Source organism: Lacerta agilis, chromosome Z (assembly GCF_009819535.1).
Source record: "Lacerta agilis isolate rLacAgi1 chromosome Z, rLacAgi1.pri, whole genome shotgun sequence".
NCBI lineage: Eukaryota > Metazoa > Chordata > Lepidosauria > Squamata > Lacertidae > Lacerta > Lacerta agilis.
The window spans coordinates 20732158-20759330 of record NC_046331.1 but is presented as its reverse complement, the minus strand read 5'-3'; the positions used below and the strand labels follow the sequence as shown (position 1 = coordinate 20759330).

The 27173-nt window shown below is 40.3% G+C and overlaps 1 protein-coding gene across 4 annotated transcripts in view; it reads right to left on the bottom strand.

Moving 5' to 3' along the window:
• LOC117040253 (wiskott-Aldrich syndrome protein family member 3-like) overlaps window positions 1–27173 on the bottom strand; it is a 61171-nt gene that overhangs the window by 25559 nt on the left and 8439 nt on the right. For 3 of the 4 annotated variants that reach the window (XM_033137917.1, XM_033137915.1, XM_033137913.1), the window contains exon 2: window positions 4875–5034. In XM_033137917.1, coding sequence (XP_032993808.1) covers window positions 4875–5007 — 133 coding nt within the window. In that variant the 5' untranslated portion in view covers window positions 5008–5034. Of the gene's footprint in view, window positions 1–4874; window positions 5035–27173 lie in introns of those variants that run through there. The other variant, XM_033137916.1, reaches the window with a different exon arrangement.

The window sequence follows — 27173 nt, the reverse complement described above, 5'->3', positions numbered from 1 at the left end:
TACCTAATGTTTGGTCTTCTCCTATCCTGGGGGAAGAAGGAAGTCTTGGAACTCACAAGGGTATATATTTAAGGTATGCAGCCTAAAATTTGACATTACTTTGCTGCATATTTTGTGACTTTAAATCTCCGCTGGGGTTCTCTCACCAAAGAGTACTTCCCCAAACCTGAATCCTGGCATCCAATGAATTTTCCTTTCTATATATATTTTATACCTTTCCCCCCCTTGCCATATACAACACTGAAAAGGTGTTGGGAACCTAACAATTAGTGCAACTCTTTTTGTTGGTTTTATTGTTTACAAAGGCCTACCGACATCAGAGTTATGTGACTTTTGCAAGGCTTGCCAACCTTTTTAGACCTCTGGGCACATCTGTATTTCTAAGTAAGTGCTATGGGCTCTGGGTAGAAGTTGGACAGAGTAAAATTAATCTGGGTTTTGAAAAGCATTTAGATAATTGCTGGAGATAGGGCTCAGCTAAAGCAAATTTTATACATATCTTTTGGAACTGCCACCAGATGATGATGATGATGATGATGATAATAATAATAATAATAATAATAATCCATGTGATTTCCAAATATCAGATACATTAGGATGCCATATATCTTTAGAACCTAAAGTATTTTTACCTGTCTATTTGGAAATTATATTGGAGATTATATTGAAAATGATCTAGAAGTAGTAACTAATCCTAAAAAAATTCCTACAGAATTTGAATGGATTGGAAACATCTTATTCCTTGCAACTTTGATCAAGTTCACCTACTTTATGTGCAAATTATGTGTAAATAAGTAAGTTTATGAGGAAATGGGTGGTTTAAAAAATGTTTTGGAATAATAAGTTTAATGATAATGTTCAACCATATGCTGTCTTTTATTTATTTCAATGTTATTAGTTTCCATTATTTTATTTATTTTTATTTTACTTGCATGTCAAGAGGTAGAATTCTTGTCTTTGTATTAATGCCTTAGAAAAGAATTTATAATTTAAAGAGAAAGAAAGAAAGAAAGAAAGAAAAGCATATAGAGCTATAAAAGGAAATGGGAAATAGATTCACTCTTCCAACTTCCTTCAGCTCTGTGGACCTACCAGGCCTAGGCCTGGCAGGACAGTTTACTCTATGGTCTGAACCCCTTCATGCATTAATTACACTTAAGAATGTTGGTTATATGAGACTGGTTACCCTACTTTTCCAAATAGGCAGAGGTAACCACCCTCACCATCATGGCTGCAAGTGGAGCAGCCCAGAGGCTTTGAGGGCACCAGGGGAAGACCTCAAGGGCGCCATTATAGTATAAAAGTAATCGTGCCCATGACTGCCACATTGGTGACGCTTGCTTTTGCAAGTCCTTTTTTGCCTACTAACATTTACTCAAGCCTTTAGAGAACCATGTGAATCAGCATACAACATACTGAGAAACAAAATCAAATAGCCAAAAATATGACTGGAAAAAGTGACAAATCCAGTGTAAACACCCTCTGAGCCAACTCCACCAGCACAAACTGCCACATGCAGTCTCACTTTGATTTAGTTTTGCTTCAGATCCTTTTGATGGGCCAAACAGAGGGTTTTTCAGAGAGAGATGTCTCTCTGGCAAATTACAATGCTAGTCTTGTTCCGCAAGACAGCAAAACAGGGGCATGCTTTGTCAGTCACATGTGCTCGCCTGAGGAAGCAACTCCAAATAACACACAGTATTGAAAAAAGAATAAAAGAAGCTGCAAAACAGGAGGTAATTGTCACCCTTTGTGGATTTAGCCTGGCTAGCAGTTTGGGGAGGCATTATGCAGGCCTGTTATTGGATGCTCACTCAAGGCATAAGAAAATGGTCTTCCTTGTAGTTTTCAAGCCTTGTGGAGTAGCCATGCTTTTTTATTCAGACTTGCACTAGGTCAAAACAACTAACAGTTTTGCACCAACATTTTCAGCAGTGCCAGAAAATCTCTCTTACTTTATTAAAATTTTATTTTCAGTACACCTTGTGAAAAGGTTAGGAATAGAAGAAGAGCTGGCTGCTAAATCAGTCCAAAGGCCTATATAGGCCACATTCACATCAAACATTAAAGAACTATGATGCCACTTTACATTAATGGCTTCCCCCAAAGAATCCTGGGAGCTGTAGTTTGTTGAGGATGCTGAGAATCGTTAGGAGGCCCCTATTCCCATCACAGATCTACAATTCTCAGAGTTCCCAAGATAGATTGTTAAACCACTCTGCAAATTATAGTTCTGAGGGAATAAGGATATCCGAGCAACCCTCAGCACCCTTTACAGCTCTCAGAATTCTTTTTGGGAAGCCATGACTGTTTAAAGTGGTATCAAAGTGTTTTAAATGTATGGTGTGCATGTGGCCTTACTCTAGCATTGTCTCTTCCACAGTGGCCAAAGATATGTCTTTTGAGTGGCCCACAAGTTGACCTCCTCACCTGAGGACATGAACACGACGCTTGCTGCAGTTTGGCTCACAACATGCTCTATCAACCATTGCTCATCATGGCTTACTCATGCTTGCCATGTGTGTATGTGTGTATACCTGTATATATGTTAGTCCAGCTTGGTCAATGCATCTTTGCAAAAGGAGATGGTACCCAGTGTCTTGAAGAAAGTGGCAGTGTGGCAGCTCCTAAAAAAGCCCTTTCTAGATTGTGAGGTACTTGACAACTGCTGCCTTGGAGGTAAGATGCATGAGAGGGTGGTGGTGGGTGGCTTTTGCTGGGAGAGGAATGGGGAGAGTCTTAGCAGCTTTAGATCCCTTTGCCATGGTATCCTCCTGGACCACACCATGAGTTGGGAGTTGGTGGCACAGTCTTGCAGTGGTTTCACTGCTACTTATGGGATTGAGCTCAGAGAATTGTGTTGGGGAATTGTGTGTCCAAACCACTGAGCCTCTTGGGCTTTGAATCCGCACAATGGGGTGAGCTCCCGTTGCTCTGTCCCAACTTCTTCCAACCTAGCAGTTTGAAAGCATGCCAGTGTGAGTAGATAAATAGGAAGGTAAACGGTGTTTCTGTGCGCTCTGGCTTCTGTCACAGTGTTCCAATGCGCCAGAAGTGGTTTAGTCATGCTGGCCACATGACCCGGAAAGCTGTCTGTGGACAAATGCTGGCTCCTCAGCCTGAAAGCAAGATGAGTGCCGCAAGCCCATAGTCGCCTTTGTCCGGACTTAACTGTCCAGGGGTCCTTTACCTTTTACCTTTACCCACTGCTACTTATGGGATTGAGCTCAGAGAATTGTCTTGGGGAATTGTGTGTCTACTCCCTGGCAGTGGTGCTGTGGGATACTGCCTAAAATGCCTGAACAAGCAGGTAGACCATTTGGCACTGAAATTATAACAGTGCTGGCACCTGTCAGGCAGGGGTGAGAACATGTGATTCCATTGTTAAAACATCTACACTGGCTGCCCATCTACTACTGAGCCAAGTTCACGGTCCTTGCATTAACTGACAAAGCCCAGAACAACTTGGGTACCTTGGGGAGCGCCTGAACCCTTTTGCCCCAGCTCTGTCACTGAGATCATCTGCAGGAGTGTCCTTGGTCATTCCTCAGGTTGCTGAGGCTCATCTGACAACAGCAAGAAACTGAGCCTTGAGTGTCATTGGCCCAGTCCTGTCAAATACTCAGCCGCTGGAGATTCAGCAGGCGCCTCCTGTGCCAACCTTTAAATGCCTGCTGAAAGCTCTTCTATTCTGTCAGGCTTAGGCAGGCAATAAAACGAATAAACCTTTTTCATTCCAGTGACCACATTCCCCTATGGGCAAGCTTCTGGGGGCCACAGAGGCAAAAGTGGGCAGAGAAACAGGTGAGAGGCTACATTGTCAGATACTTCTGTGCATGCATGCATGCACGCACGCACGCATGCCTCCAACCACACACACCTCCAACCAGACAAGCAAGAAGCATTATTATCACAGTTCAAGAAGACACAAAAAAGCAGAACTGGTGAGAGGTGCAACCTCAGAAATACCGGTATACATGGCCTGGGCAGAGTCCCAGGGGCCAGTAAGATACATCTGGAAGGCCAAACAAGATTCTCCACCCCTACTATACTATCATTCTAGAAACAGGGTGCTACCACAGAGATGGTTCCATTCAGCACCACTGACAGTTCCACTCACAGAAGAATATACCAAGTTAGAACTTTGGTCCATCTAGCTGATATTGTTGTCACTGAATGGCAGCATCTCTCCAGGGTGATAACTGTTCAGCTGGCATAAACCCAATATAAGTTTGTCATGCGGACACATCATCAGATTTTTAAAATGGGAAAACTATAATGCACATAACCTGTCATAGGGATGGGGAACTTGTGGCTCTCTAGATGTTGCTGGACTGCAACTCCCATGATCCCTGATCAGTGGCCATGCTGGCTGGGGCTGATGGGACTGGAGTTCATGGATATGAGGCATGGTGCAGGACACACAATTTTTTAGTTAAGATAATGCTTGCTTGGAGCACACCATTAGTTAAAAGATATTCAGAATCACACTTCGTGTGAAATAAGGAAGCTTATGCTTATTAAAGGAAGCCTATTTTTTATAGGAAAGAGTTCTGTAGACCTAACTAACTAGTTGGGGAAACCAAGAAGTCATGCTTGCCCCTTTGTTCTCAGGAGGTAGATCCAAGATGACCTCATGCCTCGAGATCCAGAGTAAGTGTGCTGAGGAGGATGGAATTGTAAACAGAATGCAACCTAAGACATATCAGTCTAAACCTCAAAGGATGGAGAGAAGCAAGCATAGAAATTAAAGATACAGGGATAGTCTGGGAATCTGGAGTTCCCTAACTCTGTTTAAACCCCATGCAAAACCTTTTCTGCCAGCTGAACAGCACTCAAACTTCTCTAAGATGCAAAACTCATCAGCAACTTACTGAGGCTCCCCAGCTGCTTAATGATGGCGGCTAAAGTGCTGTTGGTCACACATTCCAGCTCACTGGTAACCCCATCTGGAAGGGCTCCACGGCAGAGGTGACGAGGTTCTATGTTTCTCTTCACCAACGGCATCTTGGAAGGGAATCAGCAGGGCTTCGCCTTGGATAAAGGGTAGAAGAGATTACAGAGACCAATTCAGTTTTCTTGTAAGAATTTTTGTGTCGATGGACATTATACTTCGCAAAGTTTTCATAAGCAAAATGGAAAAAAACCAGGGTCTCTCCCAGAGGAGGTGACATACTGAAACTGGTGTTGAGGAGGAGAACAGAAAGAAAGAAAGCCAAGGCAAAGCAAACGAGGGACAAGAACAGAGAAGCACAGGAAGCTGCCTTACACCAAATTCCATAATTCCGTGGCAGAATAAAGTTTTCACTCTTAGGGGCCCTAAATAGAAACTTGCCCCTCTCCAATGATAAAGCAGCAATAACCCACAGTAAAAACTTGCAGAACAAAATATACAAATGAAGAGGGATTCTTTTTATTTTATCTATATTATTTATTAAATTTCTACACCACCCTTCACCCAAAGATTACAGGGTGGTTTACAATATAAAAACACAAAAGCATATAGCATAATAACAAACAAAAACACTCTCTGTGACAAAATTTATTTAGCCACGAACAGTACAGTATGAGAGGTGTTTTTTTGGGGGGGGGGGAATGCCTGGATGATGTTCCAAAGTTTCCTGCACGCCTTGTATGCAGGAATCCACTTCTGCTTTCTTCCTAGGCCCGTTTCTCCATCGCCACAGAAGAAATACTTATATTACTGAGGAAGAAGTAAGCTTAGCAGCAGCAGAAGAAAAGTTTGGATTTGATACCCCGCTTTATCACTACCCTAAGGAGTCTCAAAGCGGCTCACATTCTCCTTTCCCTTCCTCCCCCACAACAAACACTCAGTAAGGTGAGTGGGGCTGAGAGACTTCAAAGAAGTGTGACTAGCCCAAGGTCACCCAGCAGCTGCATGTGGAGGAGCAGGGACGCGAACCCGGTTCACCAGATTACGAGCCTACCGCTCTTAACCACTGCACCACACATTCTGTGTGTACACACAAAAGAATGAATATATGTTATTAATTTAGAAAGCAGGTGGGCATAACTCACCTAACAGAACCATCTGGGATATTCAGAACACACAGAGTTATGGGGAAAGGTGAATGACGAGCTCTTCAGAGTTGCCATGGCACACATTTATTGAGGTGGCATAATTTAGCTTTTCTTGGCTAAGAACTGAAGAGTGCCTGGATTCAGAATTCTGTTTTATTTTTAGCACACACCACCCTATTAGACTGGACTCACAACAAGAATTCAATGTGTGCTGTTCCCATTTGAGTGGACACAGCTGCATTTTGCTGGATTTGCCGTGATATGCTCATTGTGGCTTTCCCTAGGTACAAAGGAATTGATGCACACTTTTCATTTTGTGAACCGTGCTTCAAAAGCATCTGTTTAGTACATTTGGTGTGCATTCCTTCATCCGGAACGTGTGCTGAATCCCAAAATCTTTGCCACTTTTTTTTGCTCATTTTGAAGTGAACTATTGTCCATCACTAAACAAGAACCCAGCTGCTTAAATGGATGATGAGTGACATATAAATTGCACTGTCAATTCTGCAATAGCCTGTGGGCAATGAATGCACTGCATTAGCTGCTATCATCATTACACACATTGGCAAGGAATCTGAGGAACTGCTGAAGAATCAAGTGACATTTAATTTCCTGATGGGCTCAATAAGACACTAGGGACCCTTGTATTAAACAAGTTTTAATGAACTTATTTCCCAGGCCTCCCCCTGCCTTTATTTATTTTTTTACCCATAATTCCATTCCATTTCTCTATTACATAATCTTTACAACAAAAAACAAAACAAGAACCCCTCAAAATACTGCTAAACACTACACTCATGGATTCCAGGCACTTACCCAGATTCTGTTTCCTTGCAAGGAAGGTCAGCAGAGACTCTGGTGTCTTTAGGATATATGGTGTTTTTCTATTTACACCTATATACAACCTGAGCATAGGATGGAGGGGCTCACAGCATTAACACCCCAACAGATCCTGCTTCTCTGTTAGGTAAAGCTTTGGGTCTAGCACAGAGCAAGCAGGTCCCTGTGTTTCCAGCCTGCTTCCAGCTGAGCATACACACACTGCTGCTCTCCTACGTAGCAGCTAGGTGAGTGGGGTGGAGGAAACGTACACCTGTTAGCCTGGAGGGCACCATCACCCAGTTGTAGCTCTTGCTACATCATTCTGAGATGCTGATGAGGACCCTTAAGTTGCCTGTAAAGGCCACTGCCTTACAAAGAAAATTGAGTAGTCCAGCAACCCCCCCTCTTTTAAATTCTAAACCCCACGGTATACAAGACCCCAATAATTGGAAGTGACTCAGGACCTCATGCAGGCTGACATCCCAAATTCACAATACCTATTAAAATGTGTGTTCTCCCCAAATATGTATCTAAGTCTGTATTTCCCCCCCCAAAAAAATAAATAAATAAATAAAAAGGAATGTTGGAAGCTGCCTTAGCTTCCAAGTCAGAGCACAAGTCCATCTAGCTCAGTATTCTATACACTGGGTGGCAGTGGTTCCCCATGCCCACAGGCAGGAGTCATTCCTATTAGCCAAATCCAGCAGATGGGCTAACCTCAATCCATCCAATCAGAGTAAGGCCAGGAATGTCTCCATCCAACAGGAAATCTCCTGTTGCTGCGGCTGCTATGGTGTTGGGCAGGCCCTATCCTGGAAAGCCACCCACTGCTTAAGGTAAGTGGTATCCCCAGGCCTACCTGGAGACGCAACTGGGTATTGAACCTGAGACCTTCTACAAGCACAGTAAATGCTTGACTAGGGAACTATGGCACAATGCATCTGTCAGGAACTTAAAAAGTTGTCTTGTTCTATGTTAGACCAGTGGTCCATCCAGCTCAGTGCTGCCTACACCAGCGCTTTCCAAACTTTTCAAGTTGGTGACACACTTTTTAGATATGCATCATTTCATGACACAGTAATTCAGTTTTACTAGCAAACCGGAGGTTAAACTAACCCCTTTCCAGCTCCGGGAGGAGTGTGGGAAGGTTTGTGCAACACACCTACGCCCTGTAGCTGACACTAACACAGTGGTTTTCAACCATATGCTGAGGCACCCTGGGGTGCCTTGAATGATGGTCAAGGGTGCCACAGACAACACTGGCCTCTGTCCCTCTTTCCTTCCCTCCCTCCTGTGATGCCCTATTGCGTCTCTGTTTCCAAAAGGCTTGCACAGCTGTTTGTTACAGCAACCCTGGCTATAAGCTCCCCAGGCAAATGGTGCCTCTGGTGCTGGCTAGGGGGTGAATCCCAGGTCCCTGTGGGGCAGTGAGAGGAGGCACTTCTCTTGGGGGCAAGGAAGGCATCTCAGAGATGCAGCTGCCCAGAGGACTCCCAAGGAGAGGAGAGGAAGATGAGGGAACACTCCACAAGGGAGGGTGTTTGAAAAGGAGTGAGGGGCTGCCAGCTCTGCATGTAACGGAGCCCCACAGGGGTGCCACAGAAAGAATGTAGTTTGTCAAGGGAGCCGTGGACTCAAAAAGGTTGAGGACCTCTGCACTAACATGTCGCAACACACAGTTTGGAAAACTGGCCTACACTGAATAGCAGTGGCCCTCCAGAATTTCAGGCAGGCGTCTTTCATCATTCTACTTGGAGATGATGGCAACTGAGTGATCAGGGGCTATATACCAATCATACCTAAGCTTTCTTATTAGAGATCAAACATGTCTAATTACTGGAGGACAAACTTTTCTAGATCTCTTATCAAGCCTATTTCCATGACCTGGCCATTTATTTTGAATTTCTGATGGGATGCTGCTCAGACAGTATGGAAAGGATAGGGAGGGTAAAGGAGAGCCTGAGAAAGCATTTCACAAGCTACTTGAATTAGTGGCATGATTAAGGGAGCTGGAACAGAAGAGCTACTAACTCCACCTGCCAATTAAATGCCAGCATTCTGTTATGAAATGAACTTGCAAACACTGGTCTAGAAAAGAATGAATGCAAGGAAGGAATTTGGTTTAGCAAAACGAGAATGAATGCAAGGAAGGAATTTGGTTTAGCAAAAGGCAGCACTGGGTCTTCATCCAATACCCAGTGAACTTGGAAGAAATAGTACAAGTGTTTTGGGACAAGGCCACTGGGGAAGAACGGAGTTGTTGCAGCAATTCCTCTTCAGTGCGCCACCTCCCCATTAACCACCTCAAGCAATAATATTGAAAGATCATCACGGCTGAAGGCAAAGCTAACCAGGTCCCATTCATCCACTTGTTCATAATTTAACAACTTTGCCAAAAATATAGAACTGGGTTGGGAAAATTTCACATAGTTTTGCGATTCTAGTCCAGTCTATTTATCTTCCCATCACTTGAACTTTCTTTTAATGTAAATTGATATTTATTTTATTTTATTATATTTTTAAAACATAATACTGCATATATTTCTTATACATCCTACATTGTGAAGTTTTGTCAATGTATTTTTAAAACTTTTTTTAAAAAATATTAGTATTATTTTTTAAATAATTTTTATTAGTTTTCAATTACAATCCAATAATAGCCTCATTATAATACCAATTTATAATACAATTATTAATACCCATCATTCAAATATAGAATTATATAATTTTGATAAAGTGGCCCCCGCATGATTTGATGGCTTGATTATTTGCTTTATTTCTGCATTCCAAAATCTTATTAATTTTCATTACATTCCAGTCATAATAACAACCCCTTATACAACAACAGCAATATTAATAACTTCTATTTGTGTTGACATTTTAATGATTTATGAAACTACAAGTGAGGAACTCAAACTATATCCTTGTTCTTCCTGTGAGTGGCAATTATTCTGTCCGTGGTGTTTCTTCCTGTCCTTGTAAGATGTTATGTCTTTCTTTCTCCTGGTTGTTGATGTTATCCATCATGCCTTGGGCGGCGCTATCCCATTGTTGTTCTAGAAATTTCTCCATTGCTCTGTCCCGCTTTGTTGTTTTGCAACTTTAACAACAGCTGCAAAAGTCCCAATAAATAACCTATTTTTACCATTTTCCCCTCAGCCTGGGAAAAAGAGCGGTCTGTCAAACTGCAGATGACTCAATAAAGAACCTTCTCAGTTCCTTGGCAGTTCACAGACTCCTTTCATTCTTCCTTCCAACTGAAGATATATGAGCAATTATACTTCCAATTAAATTAAATCCTCTTAGGTTCACTCCATAAATAATAAAGGATGGGTAAGAGTCAGCTCTAAGTTTCAATTGTATACCTTTTGCAAAATAGAGCTACCCTCCCCTTTTCCTTTTTTTACACACACAGTTCTGTTTGATGCTATATTCCATATTTATAATCCAATTTCTTCCACCCTTGCTTGTACAAATATAACTTGAACATTCAGAGGAGGGTTGCCGAATCATAAATGTAGAGAAGAAATCTTTAAATAAAGAAACTGTAGGCTCCCCCCATCTTTTGCACCGAATGAAGTATTATCTCAAGTTCAAACCTTAAAGTCCTTGCAGTTGGTTTTGTTCCGCAGTTTGTGATCTCATCTCTTCTAGCATGCGCCTGTACTTTAGTCCAATTAAACTCTAGTTACCAGGAGAACCTCTGCTTCTTAATGGCAACATTGGAGGGTTTTTGGCAGGCGAAGTGCTTTTGCACTCAGCACCTCCCTGCCCCCCATATTCCATGCCGGAGTGAGAGCCAGGTACCAAGATGAACTGCAATTGAAGCCTGTTCTCCCTGTCCCTGGGGGGAACTTGCAAGGATGATTACCCTCAATCATCCTTGTTTTTCCTTCACCAACGACCTCCCACTGTTATGGGGGCTACCTCCATTAAGGCAGTGTGGAACTGGAAGCCAGATATTAGTGTTATTTTAAGAATCATCAGATGTACATTCTAGGAAAAAAAGTAGCCCATACAGTACCTAGCAAAACCAACACAATTTCCCTAGAGGATGCTCCAAAGACATATTATGAAAAGCTATTTGTATATAAAGCCCTTAACATCTTGGGGTCAGTTTAACTATGAGATTGCCTGACCCTATATATGCCCGCTCAACTGCTTTGATCATTGGAACTGGCACTGTTATGGGTGCCACATAATACCTGTTCCACATTTGTAAGAAATTGCTCTTTTAGTGTTGCAGCACCTTCACTTTGGAACTTCCTGCCTACTGACAACTGGCAAGGCACCTTCACTGTACTCTTTTAGGTACCTGACTAAGACATTCTTGTTTCGACAAGCCTACCTAGCTGTTTAGAAAGTCGATGCAAGTTTTTATGTTATATAATCTATTGTTACATTAAACTTTTTGAAAGTCTTAAATTATTGTTAATTTTTCTTATTGATTTTTTTTTGTTTCATCTTTTTTGTTAACTGCTTTGAGGGTTTTTTTTACAATCAAGTGAAGTATCAATTTTATGAAATAAATTAATTAAATAAATATTACTGTACATACAGTACAATGTATAACTGTGTACAGCTGTAAACCTAACTATTTATTTATTTATTTATTTATTTATTTATTTATTTATTTATTTTTGCAGCTCTCTTCATGCAGAGAGTATTCTTTAGACTTTGGGATGATAGAGAAACAGTGAAGGAGCAAAGAGTCAGTATGACAGGATGAAATGAACATGACTCTACAGCTAGGACAAATTGTGATTATTAAGGCTCCATTAGCCTTTGCATAATCTAAAACCACTAAATATTTTAACAACTGAATCACTGTTAAATCTTTTAACAAGAGAAGGACTACCAATTTTCTTCTACTCTCTGCTTTACCAAGGACCTGTGAGTGCTGGTTAGCAGTAGGAACAGAATCAGAGTAACTGCTGACTTCCATATTTTCACAAGGGAGAACAGCTCCTGGCTCTTGGTCCCAATATATTTTACTGCCGCCTTCATCAGCATGGTGGCTTCCAGATGTTCTGGACTACAACTCCCATCAGTCCCAGCCAGCACAGCTAGTGGTGAGGGATTATGGGAGTTGTAGGCTAAAATATCTGGCAGGCACCGGGTTGGTGAAGGCTGCCTTACTGAAACAAAAGATACTTGCACACTAGGCAGAGTCTCTTCTATCTTGTCCCAAACTGCAGATTAACCAGTTTACACCATTCTCCATGTCATTCTCCCCGCAGAGGTCTATTTTGGGGAGTGTGACCGGTTTGTTGGCACTGGGCACTGAGCCATGAGGATGCCGCAAGGGATGCAGCAACAATGATGAATGCAGTCTCTCAGCCTAACCTCCATCACAGGGTTATTGTGTGTGTGTGTGTGTGTGTGTGTGTGTATCCATTATTTTAAAAAGGTAAGGTAAAGGACCCCTTGGATGGTTAAGTCCAGTCAAAGATGACTCTGGGGTTGCAGCGCTCATCTTGCTTCAGGCCAAGGGAACCAGCGTTTGTCCACAGACAGCTTTCTGCTCGCCCCGTCACGGGGATTCGAACTGCCAACCTTCTGATTGGCAAGCCCAAGAGGCTCAGTGGTTTAGACCACAGTGGCACCCACACCCACATTTACCTTTATATATCCATTATATAACAACCATTACAAAAAGAAAATTAAACAAAACAAAATTCCAGCTTACCCCACTCCCCTCTCTGGGACAAATCAATCTATTCAAGGTTGCCAAAGTCTAGTCTGTTATTTATCCCATATTATTAGGAATGCTTTGTTCCAGGTCTGGCTGAGATATAAAGATTTGCTAGAAAGGATAACACCCAGGTGGATATCACCTTTAGAAGCTAAAGCTTACAAAAGAATAAATATGGAAGGTAATTGGCCAAGATATATTGACATTTTGGCTCAAGAAGGAGAAAATTATAAATTGAAATCATATGATCAGTTGAAAGGGAAAGTATCTGATTGGTTGCAGTATTATCAGATTAATGAGTTGGATAAGTTGGATAAGAAGTATGGCTTTCAGTCAGAGAAATCCAAGTTGGAAACGGAACTGATAGAACCAAAGGTTAAAAACCTGTCCAGAATGTACAATATATTGCTGGAGTGGCATACAAAAGATGAGATGGTAAAATCTGTAATGATCAGTTGGGCAAAGGATATAGGGCATAACATCATGTTAGAAGATTGGGAAAGACTATGGAAGACAGGTATAAAATTTTCAGCATGTAATAGCCTAAGAGAAAATGTTATGAAAATGATGTATAGGTGGTATTTAACCCTGGTTAAGTTGGCAAAAATGTATCATGGACAATGTAACAAATGCTGGAAATGTAAACAAGTAGAAGGGACATTTTTTCATATGTGGTGGACGTGCCCGAAAGTAGAAGGCTTATGGGAGAAGATATATAATGAGTTGAAAAAGATGTTGAAAATTACATTTAGTAAAAAACCTAGAAGCCTTTCTACTGGGTATTTTAAACCATGAAATCCAAAGAGAGGACAGAACAGTCTTTATGTATGCCACAACAGCAGCAAGAATTTTATTAGCTAAAAACTGGAAGACAGAGGACCTACCAACGATTGAAGAATGGCAGGTGAAAATGATGGACTATATGGAGCTTGCTGAACTGACCAGGAAACTCCGAGACCAGAGGGACGACAAGGTGGAGAAAGATTGGACTAAATTTAAAGTATATTTGAAGAAGCATGCTAAAATTAGTGTTTAAAACAAGCAGGAAGAAACAGGCTGCAGATATAGAAGTTAGATAAGATGTAGCAATAGATGAAGTAATGCTAAGGTTATTAAATATGATAGGATGATTAGAGTATAAATATGAGAATAGAAAAAGGTAAAGGAATTACTAAAGATGATTTACGAGGAAAGCAGACGGAGAGGATGTGAGGAAGTAAATTTACAATGTTATAAAGGATAGATAGGTTTAAATAAGTGTTTCTGTTTGTATTTTGTTATACTGTTTTTTATTCTATGTAGTGTTTTGTTTGTGTTATGTTAAAAATTAATACATTTTTTTTGGGGGGGGAAGAAACCAAAGTCTAATCTGTTATTTCAGTGGTTGCTATTCCGCACAGTTATCAGTAAATTACTTTATATAAGGATGCCATATTTCCACACAACCTTCTACATGCTTGTCATCTCTTTGTTAATTTTTCTGATACAGCAATAAACCATACATTCTGTTTCCAGCAAGCAATACACAGATGTTTCATCCAATCCTTTCCAATTCTATGCCAGGCATGGTGCTACTAAAAGAATAGCAATTAGTTCTTTATAACAAAGGTAAAAATGCCCTTCTTTAAAAATAGTTAACAATCCCAAGCTTGGGGTACATTCCACCTGTTGACCTGTGATATAGCTAACATAAGTAAATATCCTCTGCCAAAAGGGTTTTATATGCTCACACGTCCAGCACATGTGATATGTTGTACCTCTACTATTGCACCCTCTTCAGCACAATGGTGAGGTTGTTTTATTAATACAGCTATAGTGTAATGGTGTCAAATGCCATCGGTGTAATAATTTAAATGTATTGTCTTGTATATGAGTTGATACTGAAATCAGTGGTTTTTTAGCCCACAAATTATTCCAATCTACCCCAGCAATCTCTATCTCTAAATCAAATTCCCATTGCTGTTTCACAGAATTACATCCTCCAATTGTTAACTCGTTTATTATTTAATAGAGTATGGATTTTTTTTTAAAAAAAATGTATATTCATTTGCATGTAAAATCAAATTTTCAAATGATGTTAAAGTGGCTTGCGTTTTAACTTCAGAATTTGATATAAAATACACTATTTGATTAGCATAAAGCCAATTTACACTCTGCATTCCAAATTGTCTCATTATTTGTTCAGGTGATATAGGTGAACCATTTTCAAATAAATCAGTTGGCCTATAAAGATCTTTCGCTCTCCATTTCTGAATAACATGCTATTTTCCTGTCATATCAAAAAGTAGATGCAGTACAAAAGGTAACAATGGTGAGACTGAAGGAGCTAATTTAGGTGCCTACATGTTCCATACTTTCAGATCTGCCTGTGCAAATGGATTTACTATGGAATCAAAACTGTTTTTCTTATGTATTAAAAATTGTAAACTTGGTGCTCTATATATCTCTTTCAAAAACCATTTGCAGCCATGTTTTATCATTTGTGTTAACACATTATTCCAATACGTTTTGAATATGAGTAGCATCCTGATATCTTTGTAAATAAAGTAAAGCAACACACACACACAGACACACCTTCTGAAATTGCTGGTATATCACAAATAATCATAATCTGGGTCTTTTACCCTGGTGTACAAGTTACAGGTAGGTAGCCGTGTTGGTCTGCCATAGTCAAAACAAAATAAAATAAAAAATTCCTTCCAGTAGCACCTTAGAGACCAACTAAATTAGTTCTTGGTATGAGCTTTCGTGTGCATGCACACTTCCTCAGATACACTGAAACGGAAGTCACCAGACCCTTAAATATAGTGAGGGAGTGGGGAGGGGTATTACTCAGAAGGGTGGTGGGAATGGGTGATCAGCTGATAGGTGTGGAAAACATGTAGACGACTGTTAACGACTGCAATTATTACAGGGTCCTACAGGGAAAGGCAAGGGGTGAGATGGCTAAAGATAGCTTTGTCATGTATAATGAGATAAGAATCCAATGTCTTTGTTCAGACCAGGTTTCTCCATGGTTTTAAGTTTGGTGATTAGTTGCAATTCAGCCACTTCTCTTTCCAGTCTATTTCTGAAATTCCTTTGTATTAAGACAGCTACTTTGAGATCTTTTATATAATGTCCTGGGAGATTGAAGTGTTCTCCTACTGGTTTCTCTGTCTTGTGATTCCTGATATCAGATTTATGTCCATTTATCCTTTGGCGTAGGGTTTGGCCTGTTTGTCCAATATAGAGAGCTGAAGGGCACTGTTGGCATTTGATTGCATACACAATTTTGGAAGATGAGCAATTAAATAGTCCTGAGATGGTATGTTTGATGTTGTTGGGGCCAGTAATGGTGTTGTCCGGGTTTATGTGGCAGCAAAGTTGGCATCCTGGTGTACAAAGTTTACAACCTTTTGCCTTTTTTCACAATATCTCAATCAAAATACAAATGCGTATAGTCTGAAACAAAAACTAAAACTTTGGTAGAACCATCATTTTCACCAACAACACTCTTCCCATCCATGATAATGTCAGCCTGGACCAGTTTTTGAAATCTGTCTTAATATTTCTTACTAATGTCAGAAAATTAGCTTTCTTCCAGATTTTTGTTATATTAATTCCAAGATATTTGATTTATTGTGGGCAGATCGTAAAACCTATATTCTCTCTTAAGTCATCTTGTAAATCTATTGGCACATTCAAACACAACAATTCTGATTTGGTTTTATTAATTGTCAATCCGGTCACTCTACCAAACGCTTTTATCTCCCCAATGGCCTCCGTCAATGACACCTCTGGATCAGAGACAATCAGGCTATATCATCAGCAAATAAATTGAGCGGATAGGATTGACCATTACATCTAATGTCATTGATTTTATTACTATTTTGAAGAGTGTTTGCAAGTGGTTCTATTGCTAATATGAAAAGCAGCAGTGATAGAGGGCAGCTTTGCTTAGAACCTCTCAGTACATCTATTGTGGAAGAGTCCTGTCCATTAACCCTAACAACTGCCTTGCTATTAGTATATAAATGTTGAAATGCTAACATAAAACCACCATCAAAGTTAATTTTAGAGAAGAGTAGATACAAATAACTTCAACATATTTTATCAAAGGTTTTATGAACATCTAACGAAGCAATCACATGTAGATTCCTTGGCAGTTTCCAATAATATACTGTGTTTGACATCTTATGTACGGGATCTGATATATGTCTATGCTTAACAACACCTGCTTGATTTGTATGGATTATACTAGGTAATATATTTGCCAATCTGTTGGCTAAAATGCCAGTAAATATTTTAGTATCCTGCCCAACATGTGAAATGATTCTGGAGTCTCTGAATACTGGTTTCAGTATTACCACTATTCCAGACTCTTTCTGGTATATTGGGACCATTGCCCATGTTACACGATTGTAAGGATAAAATTTGGAAGAGGCATAACTGTGCATGCCACCTTTAGCTCCTTAGAAGAAAGGTGGAATATATATGTAATTATTAATAATAATAGAGGATGGGATGCCACTGTGTCATCTAAGACACGCCTATGCATTGTCTAGACCAGCCTTCCACCATCTTGAGCCCCCCACATGCTTTGTAGTACTGCTCCCATCATGTCCAGCAAACACAGGGATGGTGACACCTGTGTTTGCTATGAGCCCAGCCTCCAGAAATCACAGCCTGAAGAGTTAAAACCATGAAAGTCCAAAACCCTGAAAAGGAAAAATGAGCAGATCCCACAAAATGGTGTTTTAGGGGAATACAGAACAAGTAAACATTCCACAGGGACTGAACGTTCTCATTGTAAGTTGTATAATTAAGGCAGCCAGGACAATTAAGCATCACCAGAAGCGATTAAGTAATTCATTCCCACAATTAATTAAATAAATGCATGAAATCACTGATGGGTTTACTTAATCATGCGTGCAAAGGCATTTGTCATTAAACTTGGATGGCTTCAGTAGAGGACTGGACAAATTCATGGCCAGTAAGACTATCAATGGCTACTAGCCGTGATAGCTCTGCTCTAGCTTATGAATACTAGTGGATGGACAAAAGACATATGAAGGAACCTTCTAGATCAGATCAAAGGACCATCTACGTTGTGTCCACACTAGGGCATTCATGCATATGTGGGCCACTGTTTCTGTGTATTTGCAGTTGAGGCTAGATCATTTGGGCAAATGGGGCACTGCCCCAACCTCAGTTTGCCTTCAGCCAGCCAGCCTGCCTGCCTTCTTACTTGCAAACTGTCCAAGGAGTAGCACTAGCTGTCAGTCTCCTAGGACTTTGTCTTGTCCTTGCAGAAATCAGTAGGTAGGAGATTGGGAGACAAAGCTGCAGCTGCTTGGCTCAATCTTTCACACTTTCATTGGCTGTAGCTCCACCTACTGTTGGGCTCTGTGCCTTTCACCCTGCCAGTCCAAATGTTCACCAGCCACCACTGTGCATTTGTGCACCTCTGTCTACACATGAACACTTTCAGTCATATGCACAAGTGTTTCCCAGTATTTCCTATTCACACTCATGGGTATTGCTTGGTGTTATATATTTGCAATGTATGGTGTTAGTTAGTACTTCCTCCCCATCACTACCTCCATAAATGCCGAAAACTGGAGATCAGTTGTAGGCATGTGGGATCTTCTGCATGCAATGCACTATAACTGAGCTAGGTCCCCTTCCTCAATAAATCTCACAAACATGACCTAGAGCAGAAGCCCTTACTTCCAAGTAGTATATGCTGACTTGTTTGGTATCCCTGTATCCTTGTTTGGTATCCCTGCATCCAACCACTCCCACGAGCCCTCAATTGTGCCTATGGTTCAGAGCAGGTGGCTATGCATAATGCATCCAATGGTTCCTTATGCAGGAGAGAAAACAAGTTGGAAAGACTATGAGTAGGGCAGAACATAAAGAATTATGTCAGGACAAAATGGTATTTTGATGAGCAGTCATCTTGTTCAAGACTTTGGCTTCTGCATGAGAGAAAGAGGAGGAAGAGAGAGAGATTCCATTCAGCACATTCCATCATGAGAGTGCAATGAAACAGCTTAGCTAAATTATACTCTCTCGTCTTTTAGCCTAGAGACTGGCAGAGTCTAGGAAAAGCAGCTGAGCAAGGCTATGGAACTACTATGGTTCACACAGAAGCAAAAAATGTTTCTGAAAATAGTAAATGTCCTGTGGGTGCTTTGTTAGAGCTCAGTCATAGAGCACATGCTTTGCTTCAACAGCTCCACTTAAAAGGAACTTGGGACATTATATCACACAAGAAGTTTCTGGAGAATCAGGAGAATGACCCATGTGGTCTAACATCTTGTTCACACAGTGGCCATTCAGATGCCTGTAGGAAACCTGTAAACAGGACCCAATCACAAGAGCAATCTCTTGTTCTGTGGTTTCCAGCAACTGGTATTCAGAAGCATTATTGCCTCCAACTGTGGAGGGATAGCAAAGACATCATCGCTAGTAACCATCAGTCGCCCTCTCCTCCACAAATCTGTTTAACCCTCTTTTAAGGCCATCCAAACAAGTGGTCATCACTGCCCCCCTATGGGAGCTACTGCCATAGTTTAACTCTGTGCTTTGTGAAGTAGTCCTTTTTTTTTTTTTACAAATAGTACTAAGCAAGAAAGACCATTGGCCTGAGTTGTCGTAAGTTAATGTTGGCTGGTCTTTTTAGTATGTGCATCATAAGTTTAGCCTGAAAGGATACATGCCTCAGCTCTGTGCATGCACACACACAAACATTCTTGATGCCTTGGCATGGATTTGTCTCTGGTTTACTGAGATGGGGATAGTGCAGTAGTGCAGCACAGGAAGGCAGTAGGAGTGGCCACAGTCCACAGCAGAGCCTGCCCTTGTTTGTCCCCTGCTTCTGTCTAGGACAGGAATGACAAGCCCATGGTCTATCATAGGAACATAGGAAACTGCCTTATACTCAGACTGTTACATATATTCACGTTACATATGTTCGCCCTGCATATTTCTACTGTTTCTAATAACCAAACCTACAGCCTGCATAGACCTGCTTCACTTCAATGATGAAACAAAGTTGGGAAATGCATGCATGCAAATAAAAATAAATACATATTTTTTTCCGAGGAGACAGCTGCTGCAGCATTTTACTTTCCATTTGTGTGGCAATAATTTTTAACTGGCTGAAAGCTAAAATGGCTATTGGAATAGCTCTAATTTATTGCCAGCTGTCATGGCAGCTAAGAATCTGGGTGGTACAAAAGACTGAGGAATTCCAGTGCCTCTTTCGTCTTGCACAAAGAGTCCACTCAAGGAGCACACACTTGCGGATTTTAAGTGACTGACTGATGCACTTGACTGTGCAACCAGCTTCTGAACACTGGAAGGTTCTTATTAAGCAGACATTCATTTTTATAGGATTAGACAAATTCATGGCACATCAAGGCTATCAGCCACAATGGCTATGCTGTACCTCCAATGTCGGAAGCAGTATGCCTCTGAATACCAGTATCTGTTCTGTTGCCTGTTCACAGTCTCTTGTCCTTTACTTATCTGGCCTCTGGGACATCCAAAGGTTCAGGCCATTGACATGATTGCCCCTGATCATTCTCTCCCACTTCATAGAGCCCATTTGGCCCCCTTGTACACTCGAGAGATTAGGGTGAGGAAACAAGCTGGGAACACAATCAAACACTAGTCAAGCCTACCTAGTGGCAGTGAAGGCAGCAAAGAAGGCATACTTTGCTGCCTCCATTGCATCCTTATTGTGCTGTCCACAGAGCTTCTCCAGGTAGTGTTGGGCCTCTTACAGTCTTACAAAACTTCAAGAAATGTTTGGGGATGGATTGGTAAAAAGCATACAGAAAAATCTAAGAATAAATGAGGCATTATCCCTATGTTTCAATATATAAAAATGAAACAAATTTATCAATAGAAATTTGGGGAATACTAAAAAGACCACTGATTTTGTGGCACTGATATCAGGTAATAATAGATCATAAAGAAGTTGAAGCCAAATAGATTTCTTAATTGTTTATTTATTTAACAAAAACTATATGCTGCTTGATTATAGTGAAGCCTCTAAGTGGTTTACAAGAAATATTAAAGGGTGTTCCATCATGAATAGGAGTCCATAGCTCACTCTTTCTAAACACTTGGGATGCAGGCCAGGTCAGTCCCTGCAATTCTCCCACAAAGGCAGAGCCTCCCCACTTAATGTGGAGGGGGAGATGTCTCTTGTCTAGCAGCATATGGTCACTTCCTTCAGCGGCATTTTTCTGTTTCCAAAAATGCATCCGTCAAACCTCTTTGGAATCTCAGCTCTGTCAGATCCACTGACCTCCCCAAGCTGTTTCTGTTCTGGGAGATGAATCTGTTTGCTCAGTCCAACTCAATGCACATGTTAAGTCTGAGGGTGGGGGGGAGAGAAAGAGCAAGAGCGAGAGCAAACATGCCTGGCAATGGCATCAGAGCATGCTCCTTTCTGTGATACACTTTCCCCAACACAATACAATGATTCTGAAGAAATGTGCTATACCCACAAAAGCTATACCCAGAACAAAATTAGTTGGTCTCTAAGGTGCTACTAGACAATTTTTAATATTATTTGTTTATTTCACAATACAATGAGCTCCTGCCATTTCCATGGGCTGCTAAATGCCTGGAATGACTCCAACAAAGACCTGCTTGAATTGCTGAACCACAACTCCCTTCAGCCCCAGCAAGCATGCCCAATGGCCAGGGAAAATGGCAGCAGCATTTGGAGAGCCAAAGGGTTCCCCATACTCCCCCCCCCCAGTGATCCCATTTCAACTCACATTCTATTTCTTTATTTTGTAACTCCCCCCCCCCCAGCTCTTAAATCTTCTCCTACCACATGTTTTGAATTAATCCCTGTTCTCATAATTCTTGACCATTGGCCATGCTGCCTGGGAATGTGTAGTCCAAAACACCTGGACACCAGGTTGGGGAAGGTTTGTGTAAACTTTAAGTGCCAAGCAAGACTTCGTCGGGAGGATTTAAAGAAAGAGGAAGAGTTGATTCCTTTACAGTTTAATATATTTCCTCATCACCAGATCCCATTTTTTATTGAGCCCCCAACAGATACTCCTGGGCATTGCAAAATAATATGGTGGAGGATGCTAGCATAGCTTTTCAGGTTCCAATATGGCTCCATACCCAGGCAGTCTACTGACTCCTCCAGAGAAGGAATGGTTGAATCTGTCAGTTTTAATTTCTCTCTAGTTGCCATTTTCCCAATTATAAGTTCAGTTCTCCACAATTCCACATCAGTTTGTGGTTCTTGTTTTTAAGTCCTTGTGAAAATTAATCTGCATTTTAGGACGAATGCATGCTAATGTACACATTTTTACAAAATAATTTCACCATGCAATTTTCTGTAAACAGTTCAAAATTTACCCTAGTACAGTATATGCATTTGTACACATAACCTGGCTGGAGAACTGCATTGCAAAAGACAGAAAAGTGTGAATTTGGTGCAAATGTTAATCTGCTTTTCAGTCTATTGTTATTTTGACATTCTGAAAGTTTTAAACTATTGTTGTTAATTTTTCTTATTGCTACTATTATTGCTTTATCTTTTCTGTAAAAAAAACTTTGAGGAGGTTGTTTTATAATCAAACAGTGTTTAATGTTTTATTAAATAAATAAATAAATAAATATTATTACTATTTAGGTTTTTAATTTTTTTTATCACATTTTACATAGGCCTCAAGGTGATATACAAACATACCATAAAAACAACTGAATTAGTTTTAAAAACAATACAAGATGAACACCTAAAATATATTTCACACAGCAGGAAAAGCTTGTTGAAACAAACATGTTTTCAATTGTTTCCAGAAAGTACAGATTGTGGGTGCCTGTCATATCTTAGAATCACAGCACTGTAAAGTTGGAAGGGACTACATGGGTCATCTAGCCCAACCCCCCACCATGCCCAAGTAACTGTCAGGGGTCCTTTACCTTTTTTAAGGTGACCACATCATGCATTCAGTTCACCATCTCTCTCCTCCTTAAGACATATGCAGCCTAGCACTTGTAAGAACCCCCCCCCCACCTAATTTGAGTAGAGTGTTTGGTACCTGGTGGGCGGGGCTTGTGTGTTTTGCTCCGGAATCAGCCCCTCCCTTCAGTCTGTGTTCCCTTAAGAATGTCAGTTAAGACGCACCAACTGCCTCTTTTTGCTTCTTGCCTCAGACTTGCCTCAAGTGGTTGTATTTAACCTCTCACATCATGCTATTTTGTTACAGTTTCCTTTAATATTAAAGCTTAGTTTACATTTATGTGAGCCACTTATTTTCCTCAAAGAAAAAGAAACTCTGCTGAGCAAAGGCATGGAATATCCTAAACATGGGTGAGGGGATATTTCCAGTCTGACAGGAGGACTGATTTTGTTAATCATCCCCCCACCTCCACAACAATTGGGTTATGGGCCCAGTCTGGCAGAGAGAGAGAGAAAATCATAATATGGCCAAGTATATAAAAGCTATGAAAGCCCTAGAGCCTGCTGTGCCTGTTCTCACTTCAAGTAACTATCTTTTATGGACATTTTGAAACAACTGAAAAATCTGCATCAGCAAAAGAGGCAGAAAAAGTAAAGTGGGAAAAGCAGGACAGAAAGACAAGGACAGAAATTTCAATTTATGTGAGTAACTTACACCACATAAAAAATGTTAAGACTGCCAAAGAGTTGTGGCAAGGTCTGAAAGAGTTGTATGAGAGAAACACTCTGAATGAGAGACCGTATTTATCAAGAAAGCTGTTTAATTAAAATGGAAAGAAAATGGATATTTAGAAAAGCACCTAAGTCAAGTGACAGTGTTGATGGATCATTTAGATATTATAGGCAAGAAATTTGAAGAAGGTGACAAAATGATTTTAATTCTGTAAAGTTTGCCTGAAAGTTACAGTTTTTGATACATGCATGAGACTAAAGATAAACTTGATATGAAATATGTTGTATCAAGGCTTAAAGAGGAGACTGCTAGGAGAGCTGAAAAGGCAGCAGAGTGTGAAACATAAGTATTTGCTGTACAAAAGACTGATACGTATATATTTAAAAATAAGGCTGCTTTTCAAGGTGCAGACAAAAGATACAAATCTAGAGGCTTTTCATGTGGGAAAATAGGAAATTTTGCAAGGAATTGTACAAAGCAAAGGGTCACTAATAAAGAAAAATTCCAGGGTGGTGACAGAAAGCAAACTAAAAATGCTTTTGCAATTCATCAGAACTATCTAGCAATCTCAAGTTATAGGAAAATTGATACTATTAACAGTAACTCTTCTGGTTGGTTAATTGATTTGGGAGCTTCATTGCACATGACATGTGATGCTATTTTTTCAGAGTTAAATGAAAACTCATCAGAGCCAGTTACAGTTGCAAATGGCCACAAAATTTCTGTACAATGAAAAGGAACAGGTTCACTCAAATGTGTTCAGGCAGAAAAACAGTTTGCAATGAAGTGAGAGGTGTAGCTTACTTGCCAGAATTAATATACAGTTTGCTGAGTGTATCAACCCTGATCAAACGTGGTTTTAATGTAAATTTTAATCACAACAGATGTGTAATTACCAAAGATGGAGTTTTAGACACACAAGGTTTTGAAAATAATGGACTCTTTGTGCTAGATATAGGTCAAGAAGAATATGGTCAAGAAGAATTCAAGTGCAACCTGTATCCATCTATGGCACATAAGGCTTGGGCATAGAGACTTCAGGATTATTGCAGACCTGCCAAAGAAAGGTTTGGTGAGAGGAATGGAAATTAAACCTTGTAAAGTTGACCTGAACAGTGAAATATGTGAAAATTGTTTCTATCCCGAGCAAAGCCAGAAAAGTTCAACAGAACCTTTGCAACTTATTTATACTGGTATATGTGGTCCAATTCAACTGATGTTCCATGGGAAAAATAAGTATGTATACATGTTCATTGATGATTATTCCCAAAATTGCACAACTTATCTTTTAAAGGAAAAATCAGAAACTGCAGAGAAATTGAAGATGTTTATTGCAAGTGTTGAAAACCAATTTGGGAGAAAGCCATGAGCAATAATTTCAAACAATGGTGGTGAGGACATGTCACACCACATCAAATCTTATCTAGATGAAAATGGTATTAAACATTTGCCCACTACCCCATTTACTCCAGAACAAAATGCTGTGGAGGAGAGAAAGAATTGCTCTCTGGTGGAGATGGTCAGATATATATTGACAGAGTCTACGGTAATTTATCAATGAATATTGGGGTGAGGCAGTGATGATAGCAACGTATTTGGAGAACAGACTGCCAACAAAAGCTACAAATAAAACAGCATTTGAACTTTGATTTGGAAGAGTACCGAACATCAGTCACATTAGAGTCTTTGGATCTAAAGTGTTTGCATATGTGCCAGCACAAAGACATACCAAACTTATCACCAGGACTGAGTTAGGAATATTTGTTGGCTTTGAGAAGGGGCGCAAAAGTTACAGAATTCTTAATCCAAAGACAGGAGAAGTGAAAGTGAGAAGCATAGTGTATTTCAGAGAAGGAGAGCAATCTTGTCCATGTGTTCCTAATCTGAACAATTTTAAAGAGAAACAGAGAAGAGAAGATAATTGACGAGCCAGAAGAAATAAGCAAGTGTTTTGTAAGATATTTCAAAAAATTATACAAGGCAGATATAGAAAAAGAACAGAACATAGCACAAGCTTGGAAGACAGAAGAAATACCAACAAAAGAACAATGGCAAGGGAAACTTATGGAATATACAGAACTGGCAAAATTAACAGATAAATTACATGATAAGGATAACAAAGACTTTAAAAGAGAATGGGAACCATTTACAGCATTTATGAAGAAGTAACATAAAGAATTGGACTCACTGGCAGGGTTTGAATAAACAAACACAAGTGTATTTAACAAAAATTAAGATTATATGTATGGGGGAAAATTGGGAAACAACACAGAGGGTAATATGGAAATAAAACAAAATGGGAATATGAGGGAAGTCCAGGGGAGGAGGGGGAAAATATGGAAAATTGTTAGAGAAATATTGTTACAGGATGTATATATGGGAAAACCAATAAAAATATTTTAAAAAAGAAGAGGAGGAGGACATAATAAAATATCTCCATGGAAAGGAAATCCCAAAGGTAGCAAAAGACAAAATTGAACAATTAAATTCACCTATATCTATGATGGAACTACACCAAGCTATCTCAAAGGCCAATATTGGAAAAACCCCGGACCAGATGGTCAGCCAGTAATACATTATAAAAGACTATAAGAGGCGTTAGCCTTACCTCTGAAGATACTTATGAACAAGATCTTGGAAGATGGAAGAATACCAGCGACTTGGCAAGCAGCTAACATAGTTTTGATACCTAAGCAAGGAACAACTCGAGAATCTGTTAACAACTATCGACTAATTTCATTGTTTAATAATGATTATAAACTTTATGCAGGAATTCTGGCCAATATATTTTAAAAAAGTACTCAAAGATATTATTAATGAAGATCAGGCCGGATTCTTGCCAGATAGACAAATGAAAAATAATATGAGAATGTTGATTAATGTAATTGAATATCTAGACTTAAACCCAGGAAAGAAAGCAGCCTTTATGCTAGTAGATGCAGAGAAGGCATTCGACAACCTTTCCTGGAAGTTCTTAAGGAAAACTGGTCTGAGGGGATAGAAGCAGCCAAGGAAGAAATTGAAGCGTTGAATAAAAACAATACTTGGACACTTACTAAATTGCCAAAGGGTAAAAGGGCTATAGGGTGCAAATGTGTGTTTAAGAAAAAGTTAGATGAGGATGGAAATCTACAAAGGTATAAAACAAGGTAGATGATACAATTTTGTGTACAGAGAACAAACAAAATTGTACAGAAATTGCTGAATGGTTAAATAAGAAAGTTTTGAGAATTTACATGCTAAATTCAAATTGATTAATTCAAATTAGGCACAGCGAGAAGAGGACTGTAAGAAAAACCCTGGGGCCTAATTTGATCAGTAGAATGTTTGGTATGTGTTGGGCGGGGCTTTGTGTTTTGCTCTGGAATCAGCCCCTCCCTTTGGTCTGTGTTCTGTTAAGAATGCGGCAATGTGCGGCCCATGGGCCGGATCCAGCCCACAAAGACCGTTTTACCAGCCCACGAGCTGCCCCCGAATCGAGCCGCCCACTTGGCGAGTCCCTGCATGCTGCACTAAACCGGCACAGCGCATGGACTCACCAAACAGCACTGGAAATCGCATCTGTGCACACGCAGATAGCAGAAATTGCTTCTGTGCATGCCCAGACGCCGAAAATTGCTTCTGCGCAGGTGCAGTTTTCATTGTCTGGGCATGCGCAGAAGCGATTTCTAGCATCACGCTGTGCTGGTGCAGCCCATGGACGATCTCCATGGGAGTGATCCAGCCCATGGCTGGTAAGCCTTGCCGACCCCTGGTTAAGAGGGACCAACTGCCGCCTCTTGCTTCTTGCCTCAGACTTGCCTCAAGTGGTTGTACTGTATTTAGTTTCTCTCATTATGTTATTTTGTTACAGTTTTCTTTACAGTATTATTAAAGCTTAGTTTAGATTTACGTGAGCCACTTATTTTTCTCAAAGAAAGAGAAACTCTGCTGAAGAATGGTGAAATATC